General features: G+C 41.5%; 1 protein-coding gene across 1 annotated transcript in view; it reads left to right on the top strand.

The window, feature by feature from the left end:
* The window catches only part of ephb1 (EPH receptor B1), a gene marked incomplete at its 3' end in the record, with an annotated part of 149,638 nt that overhangs the window by 88,229 nt on the left and 40,423 nt on the right, over nt 1-20,986 (top strand). Inside the window, exons 4-5 of the mRNA XM_083991707.1 lie at nt 1,464-1,619; nt 10,631-10,966. Coding sequence (XP_083847833.1) covers nt 1,464-1,619; nt 10,631-10,966 — 492 coding nt within the window. The remainder of the gene's footprint in view (nt 1-1,463; nt 1,620-10,630; nt 10,967-20,986) is intronic.

Below are 20,986 nucleotides of genomic sequence, written 5' to 3'. Positions count from 1 at the left end.
AGCAGCTTGAGTTTGTGTGAATCTGCGTGTGTGTGTGTGTGTGCATGCGTGCGTGACACCTCCTCTCTCTCCTTCACTGGCTGTCTTTCTCACTTTTCCTTGATCTGTCTATCCCTCACTAACGGCCCTGAGAGGCAGGTTGAATGGTATGAATGGAGGAGTCATAAAAACAGGAAGCATAATAAAGTAGACGTCGGCTGCCAAACCCAGCCTCTCAGTGCATTTTTTATTAATGAAGCATTACATTTTTTTTATTAAATCTTAAAAGCCTGTTGATACAAATGTCTAAAGGTTTTCCTCACATAGCAAGCGTTCTACAGTCTCTACTGTTTGACCCAGCAGTGAACAGGAATGAGCCCAACTCCTTGGTCGTTATTGCTTTAAATGATTCTCCGTTCGTCATAAATATTGGAATAGAGGGCACAACCATTTTGTGATGAGCAAATCTAATACTGACATTACCGATCTATTTTGCTTTTAATGTCTGAATCACTGCCTTCTACCAAACCTTTGTTCTTGATCAGTATCTAGGTTGCACGTACTTTAATTCTCCATAGCAATTGTCCTTTTTATATCCTATCCAATGCTGCTGTCATTGTAAAGTAAGAAAAGGAATTTAACTGGGTTTTTACACACGCATAAGTATACCCTACATCCCATTTTTCAGCTGCAGCCAACCCTTTACAATCTTCAAACAGATGCAGCTGGAGAAACTGGAAGACGTTTGTCCCATTAAATGTATAACCCCTCCCCCTCTGTAGTGCAGCCACACCACAGTTTCCTCCCCCATCTGTAAGCCTGCTAAAATATTAAACATTTATCATAGTTATTATAGTCAGTAAATCCTTCCACACGGTGCAAAAAATCCCCCTCAGCTTTGTATTCTTTTGGGGATATGTGAGTAAATGGATTAGGTTATTGCCTGGACTAAGGTGCAGTGGTATCAGCCACAATAATCTTTGTCCTCCACCATGGCCATTAAGATTTATAACTCTGACCCATCATGGCGAATGATGACGTGAAGCCTTATGTTGCTTCATGTTCCTTTATGTCTTCTGTTTGAATTTCTACCCTGAGTACAGGGTAAACGCGACAGCTGGCTGCCAGCGGACCACAGGGAGAAGTGATATACTGTACAGTCAGTGGGCTCTATTCCCACCCGCAAAAAAAACAAAATGAATAAAAAAATAAAAACCATGATGGAAAGGAGAGCAAAACAAATTAACCAAACATTTGCAAGCCGTTATCAAAATGACTAAACAGCCATGTAATATGATCAGAATACAAACTGAGAATGTGATAAATATTGCAGCTGGAGGTGAAAAATACAAACAAAAACTCTTCTCTGTCGCTGCATACATTTCTCACAAGATCCCAGGCTGATGCTTGGCTCATAGATTTTCTGTCTGTAATTTTCATTCATTTTGTAACATTGTTTTATTGTTTTTTTTCTGTTCTCACAGCATGCCCACCGGGTACCTTCAAGTCAACCCAGGGTCCTGGTCTGTGTCTACAGTGTCCTCCTAACAGCCGCTCCACAGCTGAGGCTGCCACCATCTGCGTGTGCCGCAATGGCTACTACCGCGGAGATGCTGATCAGCCAGATGAACCCTGCACAAGTGAGTACAACATTACACACACACATTAACACTGTTGCACACTTGCATTAATGTAGGACAAGTTCCTGTAATAGGCATACGTGTACATGTTATCCATTTATACTGTATGTGACATCAGTATTGAATAGACAGGTCATGCACATAAACCTCTGTGATAGAAATAGATTTTTTTTTCTCCTTCAGTGTCAGCAACCCAGAACATGCACTAGCATTTAAATAAGCACATATCTAGTGCTATCTACTTGTCTTCTCTCTCTGGTCATTATTATTACATTGCAGTGTTTCCATCATTGACATCTCCATCACTTTATCAATGTGCTTCCTCCCTGTTTCCTCCACAGTTATCGCCCTCTCTCTGTCTCTCTTTCTCGCTGTTCTTCCTCTCTGTCTGTTATCATCCCCTGAAGTCCTAATTACTCAGGCAGATGCTGCGAAGCTTCGACACTGTCCTGCCGTTATCCGCTGGAGATCCAATAAGACCTCTCACAGCATCATAGTTATCTTAATATGATGTAAAAGAAATATGCTAAGCCTTCCTGACATCCCTGCTGACACCCAGTTACACTGAAGGAGAGCACTGTTAGACCCCAAAAAGTTTGTTTACCTCTTCCTTTGCTGCCACTGGGGAGTGTCTTAATGGTTTGCTCTGCTCACAATGGTTGACCTGGAAGCATTATAGGTGTGGTTATGTATTCATTTAGCCCTGATTTATTCACCCAGACCTGACTAATTGGCCTCAGGAATGAGCTGAGGACCACACTCTCTTCCTAATCGGTTCGCAACTGCACAGTGTAGCCTTCACGAGCAATACGTGTATTGAATACACCTCTCTGGCTATTTATGCTTTTTCAGAACTCTCAATAAGTGCCTCAATGCTGCAGAGGAACCCCAGTGCAGCATGGCTGTCTGTCTGAACGTTTGAACACTTCCCAAGTGTAACCATCAACACCTTTAGGCTTTGGATGTTCTCAACGGATGACACCCTACTTTCACCTTGAGTTTTCTCCGCCCTCCCATGGTATACTACATAGCTCTCTTGTGAATTAGTGAACGCTCCATCAAGTATAGCATCTGCCTCTACCTTGAGGCCTTAAATTTTCCCCAAGCAATCTGCACAACAGCTCCCCAGTGAAGCCTCTTGAACAGATCCCTCCGGTCTGTGTTCAGTTTCCAAATGCAGCCTGTATTTATTTATTTATTTATTAGTTTTTTTCCCGGTTTTCAATCATGACACTTCCTCTCTAATCTTATTGGCTGTGTTCCGTTCTTTTTCTTCACCTGCTTCACACAGTTTTCCTCTTATACATTGTACACCTGCAATCCTCTGTTTATCTAAATCAATGTAAAGCACATGTAATAAAATGTGCTATATACTGTATACTGTATATACAGAATATACCTTTTATTTATTTATAATTATAACATATACTACAGGTGCTTGAGTATATAAGTAAAACAAATTAAGAAAAAAAGAGAAGAATAAATTGCCCACTTTTACAATCATAATTACACAGTGCACTACAAAATAAAATATTCATAACAAAAGACTGTATCTCAAGTCTTTGAAAAATGCTTTTTTATCTTCCATGCTTGCACTCAAAATATCCTACTGAGAATTTTGTTTTTAACTGTTCCTTTTAACATTAACTTTTTAAACCAACATCCGTTCCTCCTCAATTTGAGTTCACACTCATTTGCAACAGCGCAGTCAAAGGCTCGTCTGATGGTTGAACCATGCAGCATCAGCCGAGCTTGATGCTCAGGGTGCCCTAGATCTCAACAGGGGTGGGGGTGCGGGTGGGGGAGGGTGGGGGCAGGGAGATCATCCTAGTAAGAATCTCTTTAATGCTGTTGGTCCTGATAAGAGCACTGCTTGAGTGGCTTAAATCAGGCCAATCTGTAGCAGCAGAAGTTGTAGCTTTAGGTCTTCACACTGGCATCACAGGCACGAGTCCCTGTGTGCTCCAGATCAGTCTGATTAGCTAGCTGATGGATTGTCCAGCGCCTGGCTCTGTCAGTGGGGGGGCTTCACGCTATACCCCGCCACCTCCTAGCCCACACTCCTATCTCCTTTTTCCCTCCGAAATATGCCAAGGATGTGCTTCAAACGACTCCTCCACTTCCTGCCCCCTCCGTCGTTACCCCAGCCCTCTGTCTTGTGCCGACTCCAGCTCCCGCCTGAGGGTGTGTTCTGTCTCACAGTGTGAAGCCCACTCCTCTCAGCTTGGCTACCCAGCATAGCAGGCTTTGGGACAGTGGTTTGCATCACAGCACATCCCCTCCCGGTCCCTTCTTGCAGGCTCAAGGCCCCAGTATGACGTACCTCTACCTCCCCATAGGTGTGCAAGTGTGAAAAAGAATTAATGTGTACGTGTGAGAATGATACTGTGGGGGGAGGTCAGCCAGTTCCAACACACTGGACCAGTGGGTTTCCCTCTGTGTTTTAGTCAGAGGAGAAGAATGACAAGCTGAGTGGAAACAGAGGGGGAGTCAGACGGTGAAACCAGCGCTGATTGCTCCATAGGGGAGAAGGGATGCAGAGATGAAACTTCCTGGTGTGAGGAGCAGTGGAGGAGGGATGGGGGTGTTGGGAAAGGAGGACTAATGACTTAGATATACTGTATATACTGTATGTGTTTTTGTGTGTGTGAAAAAATCTTTTCAATACTAGAGGAAAGATGTGACAGAGATTTGAATCTGTACATTTGAAGGATTAGTGTTGGAAGGAATGAGGGATTGCAGATACAGGCCCAATATATAGACCTGTTTTTTTTAATAGTAAATATAAAAAAACCAAAACGTGGCATATAAGAAACCACCATTGCCAGTCGCTAACCAATTCATGAGGAAAATCTTCGGAATGTAACTGAATCAACATAAATATAGGGCAAGAGGAGGAAAATAGGATGGTTCTGATGGGCTTTTACATTCCTAAACCGTACCACACTGGCTGTGATCTGCATGGCTCACACTCAATACTCATATCTGTGGCCTGTCCCCTGAAAGCCTCCTTGAGCCCCGTCAAACACTGTCTGTGCCTCTTAAGACAAACAAAACCCATCAAAATTCCTCACTGAAAAGGACAGCGTTATCTATTTTTCCATTCTCCTCATCACCCTATTTAGTTTTTTTTTCTTCTTTTGCTCGCCCGTTCACTCCTCTTCCTTTCTCCTTGTTCTGTTTTCAAAGAGAAAGAGGAGTGAACCGTCAAAGTGCATAAATATTCTGTTCTCTCTCCAAGTTTTTTTTTTTTTCCCCCCTACTTCAACTGTGTTGTCAGTTCTGGAGTCAGTTGACGGTGCTTCCTGGAGCTGAGCAGTCAGTTGGCCAGTTTCCTTTCACAGTAATACTGTAATAAATGTACCTAACTTAAGGTAATTGTCTGGCCTACTTTAATTCCTGTACTGGCTTTAGAGGACATAATGCTCAGGATTTGGTGGTGTCTGTCTTATCTAAAGCTTTATAGATGCACAGTCAAGTTCAGTTATTCCAATTTATGTAGGCAGCCATATGGGTGAGTAGATTATTCTTTGGTCAGATAAAGAAAAGCTTCCACATACCATGTTGTTTGGTAAGCTGCACTGCACGCACATTATTAGTCCATATAACATGTTTCATTCCGTATCTCACCAACCCGCTTAGCTCCTCTGTGTTTCTCCCAGCTCTAGCTGTGATTAGTATCTCCACACATGGACCTTCTGTTGGTCCCTCAGGGCCTGTTTCACATCATAAAAACAAACAGTTTGAAAGATGAGAAGCGCAGGCCTCAGACCATTCAAAGGTTCATATGTTGGATGAGTAAACAATGTGCAGAAGTGTTTATTCTGGGCAGTCTTTCCAAACGGGGAAAACTGGGCTGTGGTGTTTTTCAGCCCTGGTGGCACCTTAAAGCAGAAGTAAGTGATATATTTGTGTTAATATAAGTCTTAAATAGTTATATCTTCCCACAGCAATCACTTACATAGAGTGTTTGGACCAAAACACGGGTCTCCCAGTCCCTCTGCTCTGCTCTGAGCCGAGGAGAAAACATTTATCGTATCCTACAGTTTTTATCCAATGAGGAGAGAGAACAGCATGCAGGGCTGTGTGTGCAGCCAAGGGACGCCGTGAATGTGGTGACGTAGGGACGAGGACTGTTATGGTGCGTTCAAGGAAACTCGTAACTCGTGTTTTTCCGACCTGTGAAGTCGTACCAGTTCGATCTGGTACGAGTTCACGGGTCGGAAGTTACGAGTGGCAGTTATAGTGCACTTTCACAGGTAAAACAGGTCGGAAAAACACGATTGGGTTGCCTGGAACGCTACAAAATCGTAAGTTGTGACTTGAAGCTGTAATTTACGGTTTCAAAAGCCTGCCTGGAACGCAGCATTAGCCAAAACGACCGGATCGCTTACTTCTGCTTTAAAGCCCTCTCAATACCAGGGCAGATACCTGAACCCACCGGCAGCAGGAGCTCATTATAGTATGTGTGTAAAGGACATCATAGAGGCAGGAACCTCTGGAGATAATGATATGTTGCAGAATTCTACAGTAGCATACTATATTTAACTGAATGTCATTATTTCTTGTCCAGATTAAGTTAAAGATACAGCGTAGCACAATTGTAGTTTATCACAGAGACATGTGCTTATTTTAGGGTATATGCTGTGTGAGATTTTAAACATTATTATTGCAGCAAAGAACTATCTACCCTGTCAAGAAATAGTAGAGTGATGGTGTCCTGAGCAGAGAACAAAGTCAAAGTCAAACACCCTCTGTGCATAATCTAAACTTCTCTGTCCGGTGTTTTGATATCTAGTCTGGCTTCTTGTGCATCTTAGTACATGTGAGTCCCTCTCTGTTTGACCCTCCCTCTATATAAAGACACAGGGGCTGCCCACTGGTGAGATTGCACAATGCAATACATACAGAAGTGTTCAGGTGAAAGCGACCTTGCAAAATTTCCTCCACTGAAAACCATGTTTTTCGGTTGAAAGATCTCCCACACCAAAAGATTAAGATCAGAGTGTAGGCAGAGTCACCATGGGGAATACCAGCTCAAATCCCAGTTGAGCAGTGGACCGTCAAAACATCCGTGATGTTTTCACTTGCTCCGTCAGTCTGTTTATTGATATTTACCTGACCCTGAAATGACTTTTGTCCATTAGCATACTATTTTCATGCCCCACAGGTGTGATACAACAAGATGTCAGTTTAGCCTTGTGCTGGGTGTGTCTTAACAGATCACGTCTGCTCAGTTGTGATTTAATAATTTGGCTTCATGTTATTTATAAATAAGATATACCTCGACATAAAACATGTGTAATTTATGTAAGCAAATCATTTGGTTCAAATTTTTATGCTGTGTTGTATTTTTAATTGCAGTTTGATGTGATACAGCAGGATAGTCAGTTACATTTTGGTGAAATTTTAAAGAGGTGACTGAGAAATATCACTTCACATAGTCACATACATGGAGTTTCTATAGGATATTGTCAGTTTATGGAATCATAAACAGCTTACACAGACTCTTCCTTGAATCATAGTTTTGGCAGCAATGGTATTGTTGTTGAATGTAAACACAAGCAAGCCTGAGTACAAGTGCAATAACCATATGAATAAAACAAACTAAAGGCAGCCAATAAAATGCTACAACATTTCATTTCCACTTTAAATTGTTTGTGCCACAATGTTTGTTTTCCACTAAATATTTAAAGATGACATAGCTTTGAATATTTCAACAAATTCAACCTACAAAGGCGTGTCATCTGGCTGCATGTTTCCCGGGCTGTACATCTGTGCTCCCCTGAACACCCATATTGATTTCCTTGCTGGTCTGCACTCTCCTTTCCATTTGGTCATTTAGTCTCACCATGTGCCACTGAGATTGCCTTAGCCCTTTAAAAGGGGACAAATAATATGACTGGCTGGGAAGAAGGGATTCATCGCAGCACCAGGCACATTTATATTTCCCTTAAAATCAATTCAGTTTTATTTATATTGTGCCAAATTATAACATGCATTATCTCAAGGCACAATACTGTAAGGTCGAGAGAGTAAGGGTGAGAGGTGAAGGAGGAGAGATGAGATGTTTTCAAGCAGTGTCAGACAGGTTGTTACAATGATAATAATAATAATAATAATAATAATAATAATAATAATAATAATAATAATAATAATAATAATAATAATAATAATAATAATAATAATAATAATAATAATTTGATTAATAAAATGCAATGATAGCATCAAATAATATTGATATTGATAATAATGAGCACAGGTCCTGCATTCAGATCCTGCACCAGCAATAGTGCAGATACCTAATGGAAGGTTTCAGGGTTAAAAGTATAGGTCCTAATACAGAGCTCTCTGGAACTCCATTCAATCCATCCAATATACATATATATGACTTAAACCAGCCTAGCACAGTTCTTTTAGTCCCAATGACACATTAAATAAGTATAGAGACAAGTCTATTGTCCGAGTCCAGGAGAAGACTCTGTGTCTCTGTGTTGTGATGTACTTTTGTTCTTACTGAAACCTTCAAACATTTCAGTGCAAATTAGTATGGCATTGAGTAGAGTTCATACCTTTGACAATGTCAAGTACTATAATATCCAAATTCTTGTCTTTATTTGGGAAAAGTCATAGATCTCATCAACATTAGCATGTCAAAGTGCATACTTATTGAGAAATTGACAAAGGTGCAGAAACAAATGGAAATGTTAAGGAAAGTGTTAAATAAAATCCTGAATCAGTCCCTTTTTTAAACTACACAACAATTTAATTTGTTCTTTCCTGGCTTTGTGCAAATTGGTTCAGTGCAGACCAACAGTCATAGGTGAAAACACAAGTTCCTTGAATGAGATGATAATTACATATCTAGTTTACAACATGTTTTTTTAAGGATATTTTGAAGTAAAGGGGAGGCTAGATCCAGCTCAACAGTTGGCTAAAACATCTGGATCAAGAATAGACTTGTTGAGTAGAGGTTTAATTACTGCAACCCTTAAGTCTGCCTTAAGGAAACCTTTTTGTGCAGTGCAAGTGTCCATACTGAGGGAAAAAAAACATCTTTTGATTCATCATTATTGTCCTCGTGCAAAAGACCTTGCGCTTACAGTAACTGAGATTGTTGTGATTGCACCATACAAATGGAGCCCTTACGGCACTGTAATTCATGTCAGACAGGGCACAGTGGCTGCTTGGAGATAATGTTTTGTCACTGTAACCTAAGTGAAAGAACATGTATGTAAGCATAACCAAATCTGATTGGCATAGCCAAATGAACTCCAGCTGAAAGCCTGTAAGTAACGTTCTCAACAAATTAAATCCTATGGCAAATTACAACAGCCGAAGGCTACAGTAATAGCCTACAAATCACTGGTTAAGTGGCAGTCACATTTGATTTCTTGTGGAGCCCAGTTGTACTTGGGATGAAGGAGTGCAAAGGAGCGTGACGCCTCATTCACACCAGAAAAAGTTTTTTTTTATCCACCTAAACTTTATATAAATACATTAATATAGACAAGTGCATGGAAACAGATAGCTGAGGCATGTGCGTTTGTGCTGCATGCATTTTCCACATGAGCAGATGTGCCAGCTTTTCAGAGCAATGCAACTTTAGGGGCAAGTGCATGTATGTGATAAATGATACAGAGGAGACGAGCGGTGTGAGTAACATATGACTCGCCGATTGTTTGGCACCCAAGGGAAACAGCACAAGTGCTGCCAATTCCCTCATATAGACTGCCGCATTTTTCATCTGCATACAATAGGCTGACAGCTGGTGGAATCCAAGGACCATATTATGCACCATTTAACCACATATTTGGAGAACTAGGTCTCCTCTCTCAGCCAGACCATAATAATCACACTATGGGGTTCACGCCCTCCCTGTCACTGACCTCTCGGTCATCGAGGGGCTGAACAGTAACAGTGGCGTTACTTCACCCTTGTGTGTTCTGTCGCTTTGTCCCAGCTCCCCAGGGCAATCCCACACGGCGAGACGGCAACAATGATTAATTGTGATGGTGTTGACTGAAGGAACTATCTGCCCCATGCCCACACAAATAGGAAACTGAAGTGCTGCATCATAGTATATTTTAATATCTATATGTCTTTCAATATTTTTTCTCAGGGATAAGAACAAAGGATATGAGGGAGAGGAAGCCTGCTAGAGAGCTGAGGAATTCCTCAAAGAGTTGAATGACTCTTTAGTTTCACAGTCGTCATGCATCTAGAAATGAGTCAGTTTAAATCCTCCTTTAATGATAAAGGTCAAGCTTTATGGAGGATAAATTGGAAGCAGATCAGCTGCTCTGCAGGGCAGCCTCACTCAGTCTAAGCAGCACTGACTAAGGACTTTGGTGAGCTTCAGCTTTATTGGCAGCGTCTGGTGTCTGAGAGGGAAGAGCTGCCTCTGAGCAGCCAGAGGCACACAGAGCCGCAGTTAAGCAAAATCCTACACTGCCATTTGAACAGATTTCAACTCTTAAAGAATTGTGCTTCAATTGCAGGAGGCTGAACAAGCCACTTCTCTGCCCCCTAATATTTAGCTACCACTCAAGTAAAAAAAAAAAAAAGAAAAAGGGAAAAAAGTTTTATTATTTCTTGATTTCTGTCTATATTGCCTTCAAGTTTCTGCTCCAGCTGCGGGCTATGAGGGAGTGAATGGGAGTGTGAACCTCTAGAGCCACTTGGATAAGAATACTCCATGCAACACTGCATTTTGCTAAATAACCAATGTTTGATAGACACAAATGTTTCACTCTATGATCTCTCTGGGTATGAGTGGAATAAATTAGCATTCCAAATGTGCTGAAGATAAAGAATAAGAAGTCAAAGTCGCTTTTAGACAACAACATTTATATTTATTACAGGTTGTAAATTGGTTATATTGACCAAACAGCAGGCAGCTGTATAAAACCATTTATTTAAAAGCAATGCAGTATTTTGCTTTTACAGTAGGAAAATGACAGATTGCCTTTGTTTGACATCTTTTCTTTTCTCTGTATTATTTTTTACAGGTGTGCCCTCCAGCCCAAGGAACGTGATCTCCATTGTGAATGAAACCTCTGTGATACTAGAGTGGCATTCCCCCAGGGAGACGGGTGGCCGCGAAGATGTCGTCTACAACATAGTGTGCAAGAAGTGTCGGGCCGACCGGCGCACCTGCTCCCACTGCGACGACAACGTGGATTTCGTCCCGCGACAGCTGGGTCTGACTGTGACCAGAGTGTTCATCAGCAACCTGTTGGCTCACACCCTCTACAGCTTCGAGATTCAGGCTGTCAATGGAGTTAGTAATAAGAGCCCCTATCCCGCCCAGCATGTCTCCATAGACATCACCACCAATCAGGCCGGTAAGTGGCAGCTGTGGCTAGGTGTGATGACGCTAATGATGATGTTGCAGTGGTAGCGATGATGCTGATGTCTGCACTGATCCATTTGCAATATCATCATCATCACCATCATGTAACTTAATATGCTGCTATTGTTGTTTTTTTATATCCTCCCTCTGTAATCACTCATTTTTCACTGAGCCTTCATTTAATCTTATTTTACACTTCTGAGAGAGCAAATCCTGCTCTCACAGCATCAATATTTAACATTTCAACTCAAAATGCTCATTTCTCGTAGGTATTCCAGATTGTTGTTATCCAACTAAAGTAAAAGAAGAAAACAGAAACTGAGGTTTACAGCTGGAGGTTGAAGGCTGGTTGCTATGTACGTCTCTTTGTTGTTTAGTTTGGTCTTTGTTTAATGAGACTTTGTTTTGAGAGCACAGCTGCATGGCAAGTCAGTACTCCTCAATTCACGCAAGGCTACGCCCCATTTCGAACCTGTCTGGAAACTTCCAGATTCATGCAACACTCCTGCTCAGTCGATTAACAAAAACAACAAAAGATTTAATCTTAAGTTTTTTTTGTCCCTTTCACATCTGCGAGTTACATTGAGCATTTTGCTATTAGGTGTGACCTGCCAAGTCTTAGTTTCTGTGTTGCATCGACCTAAGCTTTGCTGACAGCAGACACTGACATGTTGAACTGCAGGTTTTCACCTTTAGTGTTGTATAACAGCTGTCCACGCTCAACTCAGTTCACTGTTCAATACTTTAATGTCAGACTGGACCGCACCCAAGATAGATACATGGACAGCTGCTGTTTTCAGGCCAAGTTGAAATATTCTTCACTCCTACTCTCTCTCTCCCTCTCTCTGTGTGTATGTGTGTGTCCTCTATCTCCTTGTCTGTCTCTCTGTATGTTTGTGTGTGCATTCTCTGCCTTTGCCTGTGATGAATCTGAGCCCAGCCAATGAAAATGACCTTCATCCTGTTTCTCTCTCTCTCGCTCGTTCTCGCTCTCTCCCTCTCTCTCCTCTCTCTCTTCCTCCCTGTCTCTTTCTCTGCATGTTTGTGCGTATACATGTGAGCTCATCCTCTAACTGAGCCTGTGATGGGATCTGAGCCCAGCCAATGGAAATGACAGGTGGAGGATATTGTCTTTGGCTGATCCTTTCTTGCTACAGCATTTTTCATGCTCTTGTAGGTCTTTGACTTGTACACAGAAGCACCTATCAAGGGACAAATATTGACCAAGTGAAAAATTTAAATGAGGCTCTCTTCTTTTTTCTGTGTTTCTGTGGATGAAGCGGACCGTGAAAATTGCAGCGTGAGCTTGTGGGACCTAATAACAGACATGAAGTGGAGTTGCAGTGTGGGGAAAGACAAGAGATTTTTGGTTGAGTTGATGCTAGCAAGGATCCCGTCAGTTTGTCAGCTTTGGGCACCTCGAACCTTTGCACCGTGCACTGTGATTGTGTCATGTTTTCTGTCACATACAGTGGGCATTGGTGTCAGCAAATATACATTCTGATCCAATGATGAAACATCTAATGTAAATGACTGATTTTACGTTTCTGCTTTGCAGATTGAACTTAACCTCACATTTATCTCGAAGACTGCTGAAGCAGAAATTTATGGAGCTAGAACAGTCTCATAATGAATAAATGCACACAGAAATTAATAAATGCACAAAAAAGATTCACAAATGTATTTGGGGATTTGTATATACATGTGACTCAAAACACAAATACATTTTCTATGCACACACTAGTGTTGTCACGATACCAACATTTTGGTACCGGTATCGGTACCAACATGTTTTTCGATACTTTTCGATACTTTTCGGTACTTTTCCAAATAAAAAGAGAACACAAAAAATGTCGTTATTGGCTTTATTTTAATAGAAAATCTTAGAACTATAACCTATGCATCAGTAATCAGTACTGTAAATCAGTAAACAGTCACTGCTGCTGCAGGATTAAATTTCCATCAATATTAATCTGAACTCTTCCTAAATTAAAACATTAGTGGTCTGTTTAAAAATGAATATCAACTTGTTTTCTTTGCATTATTTTAGGTCTGAAAACACTGCATCTCTTTTTGTTATTTTGACCAGTTGTAATTTTTGGGAGAAATTGTTATCAGTAGTTTATAGAATGAAACACAAACGTTCATGTTACTCAAACACACACACCTATTGTTTCCCATACAGTATGTAGACCAAATTGACTCTGCCCCCCCCCCCCCCCCCCCCCCCCCCCCCCCCCATCAACGCAATATCCGCAATATTGTTTCTGCTAAGCGCTGCTTCGCTGTGTTCACTCACTCACTCACTCGGAGAGAGAGAGAGAGACAGACAGACAGACAGGGAGAGACACAGAGAGAGCATGCCAGTGGTGGTGCGCGGTAAAAACGAAACTTATCCGTTATGTTTGCATTAATTAACGAGTCTGTGGCGGCCGTCTCTCTCGCGCGCGCGCTGGCGCACACACACAGATACACACATAAACACAGGCATGTGGACAGGTGGCGCTGTAACGGTCATAAAAAAAGCACCTTGCTTCGTTTGTGACTCGCTCACTCACTCGCCGCAGCTCAAATTACAATGCGGTGACTCACGCGGCGACGTCACCGCTGCAGGCGGCGCAAACGGTCACTTATGGCGATTAGTCGACTTAAAAAAAAAATTAAATTTAAAAAAAATATATATATATATATTTTGTTTTGCCCGCGGTCAGGTTGAGAATTAATTAATTAATGCTCGTGACTCCGGCCGTGTTGGGTCCGAGATTCAACAACAAGCCGGTCGGGTTTCACCGTTATTACCGGCAGAATGCCCGTTTATCACCAATAAACACAGTAGATGAGGAGGGTAAAAAGTTACTGAGCTCAGGCTGTGTGAGGGGGTGCGGGGGTGGGGGTCCGCGGCGTGGAGCGGTGCGGGCATAGACATATGTCTATGGTTGCGGGTCTCTGACTGCAGCGGGGACTATCATGGATCGGCTCCGTGACACTGAGACTGACCGCCGGTGAGCGCTGTGGGACGGGACCTGGGCTCAGACAGCACCCGCTAATGGTGACAGCGGTGATACGAGAGAGACTGCCGTGCCGTGTAAAAAATTTTTTTTTTTTAAAGTGTCACGTCACGACTTCCTGTATCTGGCCCTTCAAAATAAAAGCCCCATAACCTTTCATATACAGTTCAGTCATTGATGTTGGCTTAATTTTGACAAGACATGGCTCCAAATGTTTGTTTTTTTTTCCTGCGACCAATCGACCAATGAAATTTTGGTCGGCTAATGATTTTTTGGTCGACCAGTGCTTGGTCGACTATTTGGGGGCAGCCCTAGAAATAAATGACCAGAGCTACTAACAACCGGCCCTGCTTGAGTCTCCATCATGAAAGTTTTATCAATCAGCGCTTCCAGATTTCAGCCGGTAGTCATGGAGACATGACGCTCTCCAAGTTTGATCCCGAGTGACAAAAAGCTGGTGTGAACGCAACCACACTAACTGAAAAATTAAACAATGTATCATTTTAACATTTGGTGCGCACCAGGGTGCGCACTAAACAGGTGTGAATACACCCTCAGTCTGACCGTGACAGTTTATGTGTTGCAGCTTTACAGTTTGAGACAGAAACCAGTCTCTGGGTTCTGTAAAACAATTTAAAACACTATCAAAATATGTTTCACAGCTTCACATTAGCTTATTAGCCTAATGCTAACATCGGCTACAATAATATGACATTACTCCTTATGGGATAATCGTGTAGTTCAAACATGGACATAATAAGCTTCTGAGATTACTGTAACATATTTATAAAGTTTACCTCGAGTTGTAGATGCTAACGGTGTAAGCAGCGTAGCCGCTCAGCACATCGTTGAGCCTGAAGCTTAGTACTTTTTACTTACACTTGAACTGCCAGAGGCCATCTTTCGTCTCCAAGCGGCGCCGTCCGGCTAGCTTCCAGCCTCTCGCCCAAACAGCACGGGCTGCCTGCCTGCAGGCCGCGCGTTTTAATGACATAAACACCCCTCGTGGGGGGAGACACTCATGTGATTGGCTGTAAAGGATCTGATTGGCTACAGACAACCTCCTCTTAGAAAAAACGCATTTGTGGATCAGAGTCACGTCAAAGTTTCACACACAAATGCAGGGAGGTTTACAAATTAAAAGCACTGTGTAAATACAGGTCCAACAGTTCATATATGAATGTAACAAGCCCCAAATGCGTATTTGATGAAGATTGCAAATACTTTAACATTCATGTATTTGTGATTTTTTTTTAGATTTGTGTGTGCATTGGAAATATGTTTATGAATCTTATTTTTTATATGTGAATATTTTTACTTACATATGAAATGAAACATATTTGTGTGTGCATTGAAAATGTATTTGTGTTTTGAGTCACATGTATATACAAACCCCCAAATGCATTTGTGAATCTTTTTTGTGCATTTATTAATTTCCGTGTGCATTTATTCATTATGAGACTGTTCTAGCTCCATACAAATTGCTTCTTCCAGATCTCTTTTGTATAAGAGTACGTTTTGAAATTAAATTTGTCCTATTTGGTGGAGGGCATACCATGTTTGATTACGGCAAAGAATGTAATGACCAACTGAACTAGTCTTTGTCTGACAATGAGTCAGGGAAGGAGTGGGAGGGAAGACAGGGCAGGGAGGAGAAAGTATGTGCCTTTTTTTTCATTTTCTTTTTTCTTCTCTTTTTTTTGACCAGACTGTGAGACTGTGACAGTGAAGGAGAGGAAAATGAGGGAGTAAATAGGTCTGATTATCAGGGTGGCCTAATGGTGCTGACTGTCCCCATTTGACAGGCTAATAGCACACTTGACAGATAGATGTAGAAGAAGCAATACCCAGGCCTATTGTTGAAGTCTGCTTCAGTAATGAGGTGTCTGCCAGTAATCTGCCAGGCCTATGTCCAGCCTTATGTGGCCCTTTGTAGCCAGATAATTGCACTGTTCCTAGCTTCAACGGGAGGGTTTCGTTGGCAGGCCACTGAGGAGGCAGAAGTATCCAGAGGGGATTATTGTTAATAATGCACTTCAAAATCTAAACATAGAGGCTCTGTTTAAGATGTATTTTGTTGGTTCACTTCACCGAGACTGCTGAACTAATAAATACAACCCGTTGCCTTTTTCAAGAACCCTGAAAACCTGTCCATTCTTTGTTGCGTTCTTGCCCTACGCCCTCGTATTATTGGAGGTTGAGAGATGTGGTGTAACAGAATGCAAGATCCATGTAAATGAAGTATAGCAACAGGAAAATATAATATAAGTATTTTGTCAAAATGGAGCCCTGGGGTAGAATCCCAATGCAACACCATGAAATGGGATCATCAAGCCAATATACGTACTAACATCCGCTCAGTGAGCACTTTATTTGGAACACCATACTAATACCTGGGTAGGTACCAACAGCCACACCACAGTCACTGACATTGCACATTTTCACTGCATGATTGGCTGATTATATGAATGGGGAGGTGCACATGTTTTTTCTAATGTTATTGATGATATAACAGTATATAAAAGCAAACTGTTTCTACATGTCACTTTTAAAGTAGCAAAATGACTGGTACATTACAGTGACATGATCATTTATTTTGGTTCATCAAGGCAATGCACAAGGATTAGAATTTGTTATTCATAAAGCATGACTCTGGAAAGCTACAGATTTTGAAACTGGTGTATCAAACACAATTCAGTGTAACTGTGCATACAACAACAAACGTATAACTGCATACAATAGATACAAAATGTTCCATTCTTCCTTTATGTATATGTCAGTCCATATTTCACCATTCTTATTTTGTTTTTTCTTGGTTTTTAATGTGCAGTACATGTAGCTGAGATAATGTGGTACAGTTGAAGATAAAGGTTGCACTTTTCACATTCTCCTTTAAATCCCTTCTACACAAGGTGAGTCATTTTTGCTTGAAATGAGTCGTGTGACTGCATAGCAGATGATAATAAATCCACATACTTCAGTTCTACTTATTTTCTATTCTCCCAACATTGATAAATGAGTTGCATTTGTATATGCATTCATCACATACACAAAATGGCAGATTGTGCGATCAAGTAATGAAAATGAGGGGCTATAATATCAGTCACATGCAGTACATCTTGCCATTTTACCAATTTGTAACCTTGTCCGTACTTGGTTTTAAAGTCTCACTGTTCTGTCTGGTTAAAAGAATGAATTAAGACGCCGGTGTCAATATTCACAAAATAACAAAACATAATCAGGTATGGAATTTACAGAAATAAATGCAGCTCTTCTTGAAATGGAAAAGGTAAATGGTATATTAATCCCTTCATAGTGTTGTAAGAATTTCAGCATGTGAAAAAACAGAGCAGTGAAGTGGTCCTTTAAGTCGGATTAGAGGAAAAAGTTTGTACCTGTTTCAATGGACTCTTGCCTTTTTAGCTTGGCACAGCTTTAGTGTGGACTGTTGGGAGATTAAGGAAAGCCAAGAGACCACCTATAAAACGGAAAGGCAGCAGTAGTTAGACAAGTTATGGTGTAAATTGGCAGTGAGGAGACAAAGATGAGAGGAGGAAAGGCAGTGTGGATGAAGAGAAGGAGAGGTGGAAATAATGGAGGTGAGGGGGGAGTTGAAAGGATTTAGTGTGTATCACCGAGGAGGCAGTTTAACTGCCCTCAAATCTTGTGTGTGTGTGCGTGTGTGCGTGCGTGTGTGTGTCTGGGAGGAGGGACTGATCAATAGTGTGATTTAGGAGTTCATTCACAGCCTATGCTCTCCAGGAGATACACACACACGCGTGCACATATAAATATAGACACACAAAGGTTATATAATGCCCCATGCAGGCCATCATTCACACCTGACCTGAATTTAGTCATATTTATCTGTTCTATTGAAAAGTAGCCATTTTATGTCTCTTTGTGAAATAGGATGGTTTAATTTAAGGGGAAAGAGACACTCTGCTGCTAGTGAATTTATTAAAATGCTAAATGACCACAAAGATGTATATGCATGGTTGTCACACGGGCAACGAAAGTACTTGCGGAAAACTACAGACATGGCAGTCATGTTTCCTTATGTCATCCATCCTGGACATTTAACCCACATCCACCGGTGCCTCAGATGAAGAGGGTGTTTTTCATCCTTTACACATTTTACAACTCCTTTCTACTCTGAGTGGTTATGCGGGGGTGGTTTGGTGAACAATTCATGAGTGGAAAAAAGTCCATAAATCTTACGACTGGTGCTATCTTTTTCAACTAATGCCTGATGCTCAACGGTTCTATGATCTTACTGGCACAGCCTGCTTGACCTAGATTATGTGCCAACAATCCCTCAGACCACAGAATGCCAAGTATATCTACAAACAATCCTCCTCCACTTAGCTGCTCTGTTTAGAACGCTATTCCCACAGAAATGCAAACATCACTATCCTTGGCCTTCTATGGGTAAGTCCGACCGAGTGGGTTTCATTCAAGATACCAAGATGCAATGCACTGGACTGAAATCCAAACAACCAGATGAATTAAAGAGATCTACGCTCTGTGGGGCTCTAAAATCAGACGAGATGTTAGGCAAACATGTCTGTGGAGGGTATTCAAGACACTACTCATTATGTCTTTTCGGTTTACAGCCCACAGAGTCTTCCCATTTAGTTTTCTGGGGGTCTGCCTTTTTCCTTGTTGCCTTCTCATGCCGCTGTGTATCAGAGCTGGGGTGTCCGAGAGTTTCATCATCTGAAACGGTTCTTCGGGCTCTCTCTGAGTGCCATTTTTATTTCATTTGATGCCTGTACTCATAAATGTTGGATCCTGTCCCTGGACCCAGAGAGTGAGGTATTAGCTGCAGGCAAAAATAAATGTGTGGGTTTGAATGCTACTGAGCCCCTTCGTCAATTATGATGTCTTCATATAGTGTTTTAAGTGACAGTAGAAGCAAGTGAGAGTTTCTCAGTGTCAAAGTATGCTCATGCAGTGAGTGGGAGAAAGTCCGGTAAAGAAGAATAATTTCTATACTGTCCATTCACAATTAAATGTAAATATTAAATACATAAATGTATTTATGTTGCAGCCATATTTCTTTTATCTCTTTTTTTGTCAAATGTTATCAAATTGTTTTAAAGAGGAAAAACTGAAATATCTTTTAGTATTAATATCCTTTGAAATGTAAGTGTCTCTCATGTCTTTTGATTATCTTCGATTGGCTGATCAGAGTCCATCTATGCTAATTCCATTGATTTGACCTTATTTGGAAAGGCTATATAATGTCTCACAGCTGACAGAATATCAGAGCAAAAATCAGCCACAAGGAGATAAAAACTGCCCACAGGGTTCAGAGACAGGATTTTGTTGAAGAAATGATTTGGAGAAGGCTACAAAAAACATTCAGCTGCAATGACAGTTCCCAAGAGCACAGTGGCCTCTTTAATTTGGAAATGGAAAAAGTTTGGATTAGCCAGGACTCCAGACAGAGGCCTCTCCTCAGTGAAAGTTTGCACACAAAAAAGCACCTAAAGGACTTGTAGAGTATGAGAAACAAGATTCTTTGATCCTTTGAAACCAGTATTTGTTTGGACTCTCTTCTTAGATGTCTGGCGTAAAACTAGGCACTGCTCATCACCTGACCAGTACCCAACAGTGAAACATGGTGGAGGCAGCATCAGGCTTGGGGGGTGTTTCTCAGCAGGTGGGACAGGAAGAGACTGGATGGAGCAAAGACAGAGACATCTTTATGACAACTCTGTCCAGGGGACTCAGGACCCCAGAAGTTTCACTTTGCTAACACAGGACACTGACCTGAGGAACACCGCCAAGCAGAAATGTTGCAGAAACAACTCTGCAATGTCCTCGAGTGGCCCAGCTGGAGCCCTGACTTGAACTCAATCAAACAACTCTGGAGCGACCTGAAAATGGTCCCCATCCAATCTGACAGAGATTGAAAGGATCTGCAGTGAAGAATGGCAGTAAATCCCCAAAACCAGTTGTGCAAAGCTCGTGGGGTCATACCCAAGAAGACTAAAGGTGCTGCAAGTAGCACTGAGTAAGGGCTCTGAATGCGTATGTCAGTGCCATATTTAAATTTTTCATATTTAATACATTTGCTACAAAAAATATGTATGCTTTGTTACTATATAGAACTGAGTGAAGACTTTTGAGGTGAAACATTAATTTGAACAATATAGCAAACAGCACTAATGTGGTTTTTTGTTTTGCACAGAGTTGAATGGGTTTGGGGTAAAATCAACTAACCAATCATAGTTCAACTTTATGTCCAATCATTTCATTGACAGTAGAACAGGGACTTGCAACTGGGAATTCAGATGTGAAAACTACACAGTACTCACATGCTGAATAGACCAGCAGTCTGCACTCAAGTCTAGCCCAGGAGAAGAGGCCACATTGACAGGAGAAGGGGAGAACTGGATGCTTTACACTGGTATACTGTATACAGTAACTAACAGATGACGAGTTTGGTAATTATCATGGGGCTACATCCCAGCCTGTGAAAACAGTCAGTGTACAAATGTCCTCCGTGGCTCTGGAGGAAGCTTTGTCAACAGGTTTGTTCTAGCTCGACTAGACGCTGGTATTACAGATCGGGGTATATGGACTCGTATGTTGAAACGAAACATGAATATTTCCGAGTTCAGCAGTGTTTGAGGAAGACATTTGAGTTGCATTGTGGGAAATGTAGGATCCAGCGATTCAAAGTCAGGATATCTCAGCTCTAGTTTTATGGAAGTGCAATTCTAAATAACTTGAGTAGTCTCTCGATATATATGGAACAGCACATCTGATGCACTGACCCCTCACCACACCATATGAATGATGATCACTGTACACTGGAGGTACAGTGATGAAAACAGCAGCTTGGGTTTGTGCCAGACATGTAAAATGATGCTCCAACTCATCTGTATTCCACAGTAGATTAATCATACTAAGGTAAAGAAGCTTTTCATTCTTTCATCACGTTCTTCTCTCTTTTGCACTCCCTCCTTCATTTTCCTCTCTCTCTCTCTCTC

Source organism: Trachurus trachurus (genome assembly GCF_905171665.1).
Source record: "Trachurus trachurus genome assembly, chromosome: 17".
Classification (NCBI taxonomy): Eukaryota; Metazoa; Chordata; class Actinopteri; order Carangiformes; family Carangidae; genus Trachurus; species Trachurus trachurus.
The sequence above is the reverse complement of the archived record's forward strand: the minus strand, read 5'-3'. Positions and strand labels throughout refer to the sequence as shown.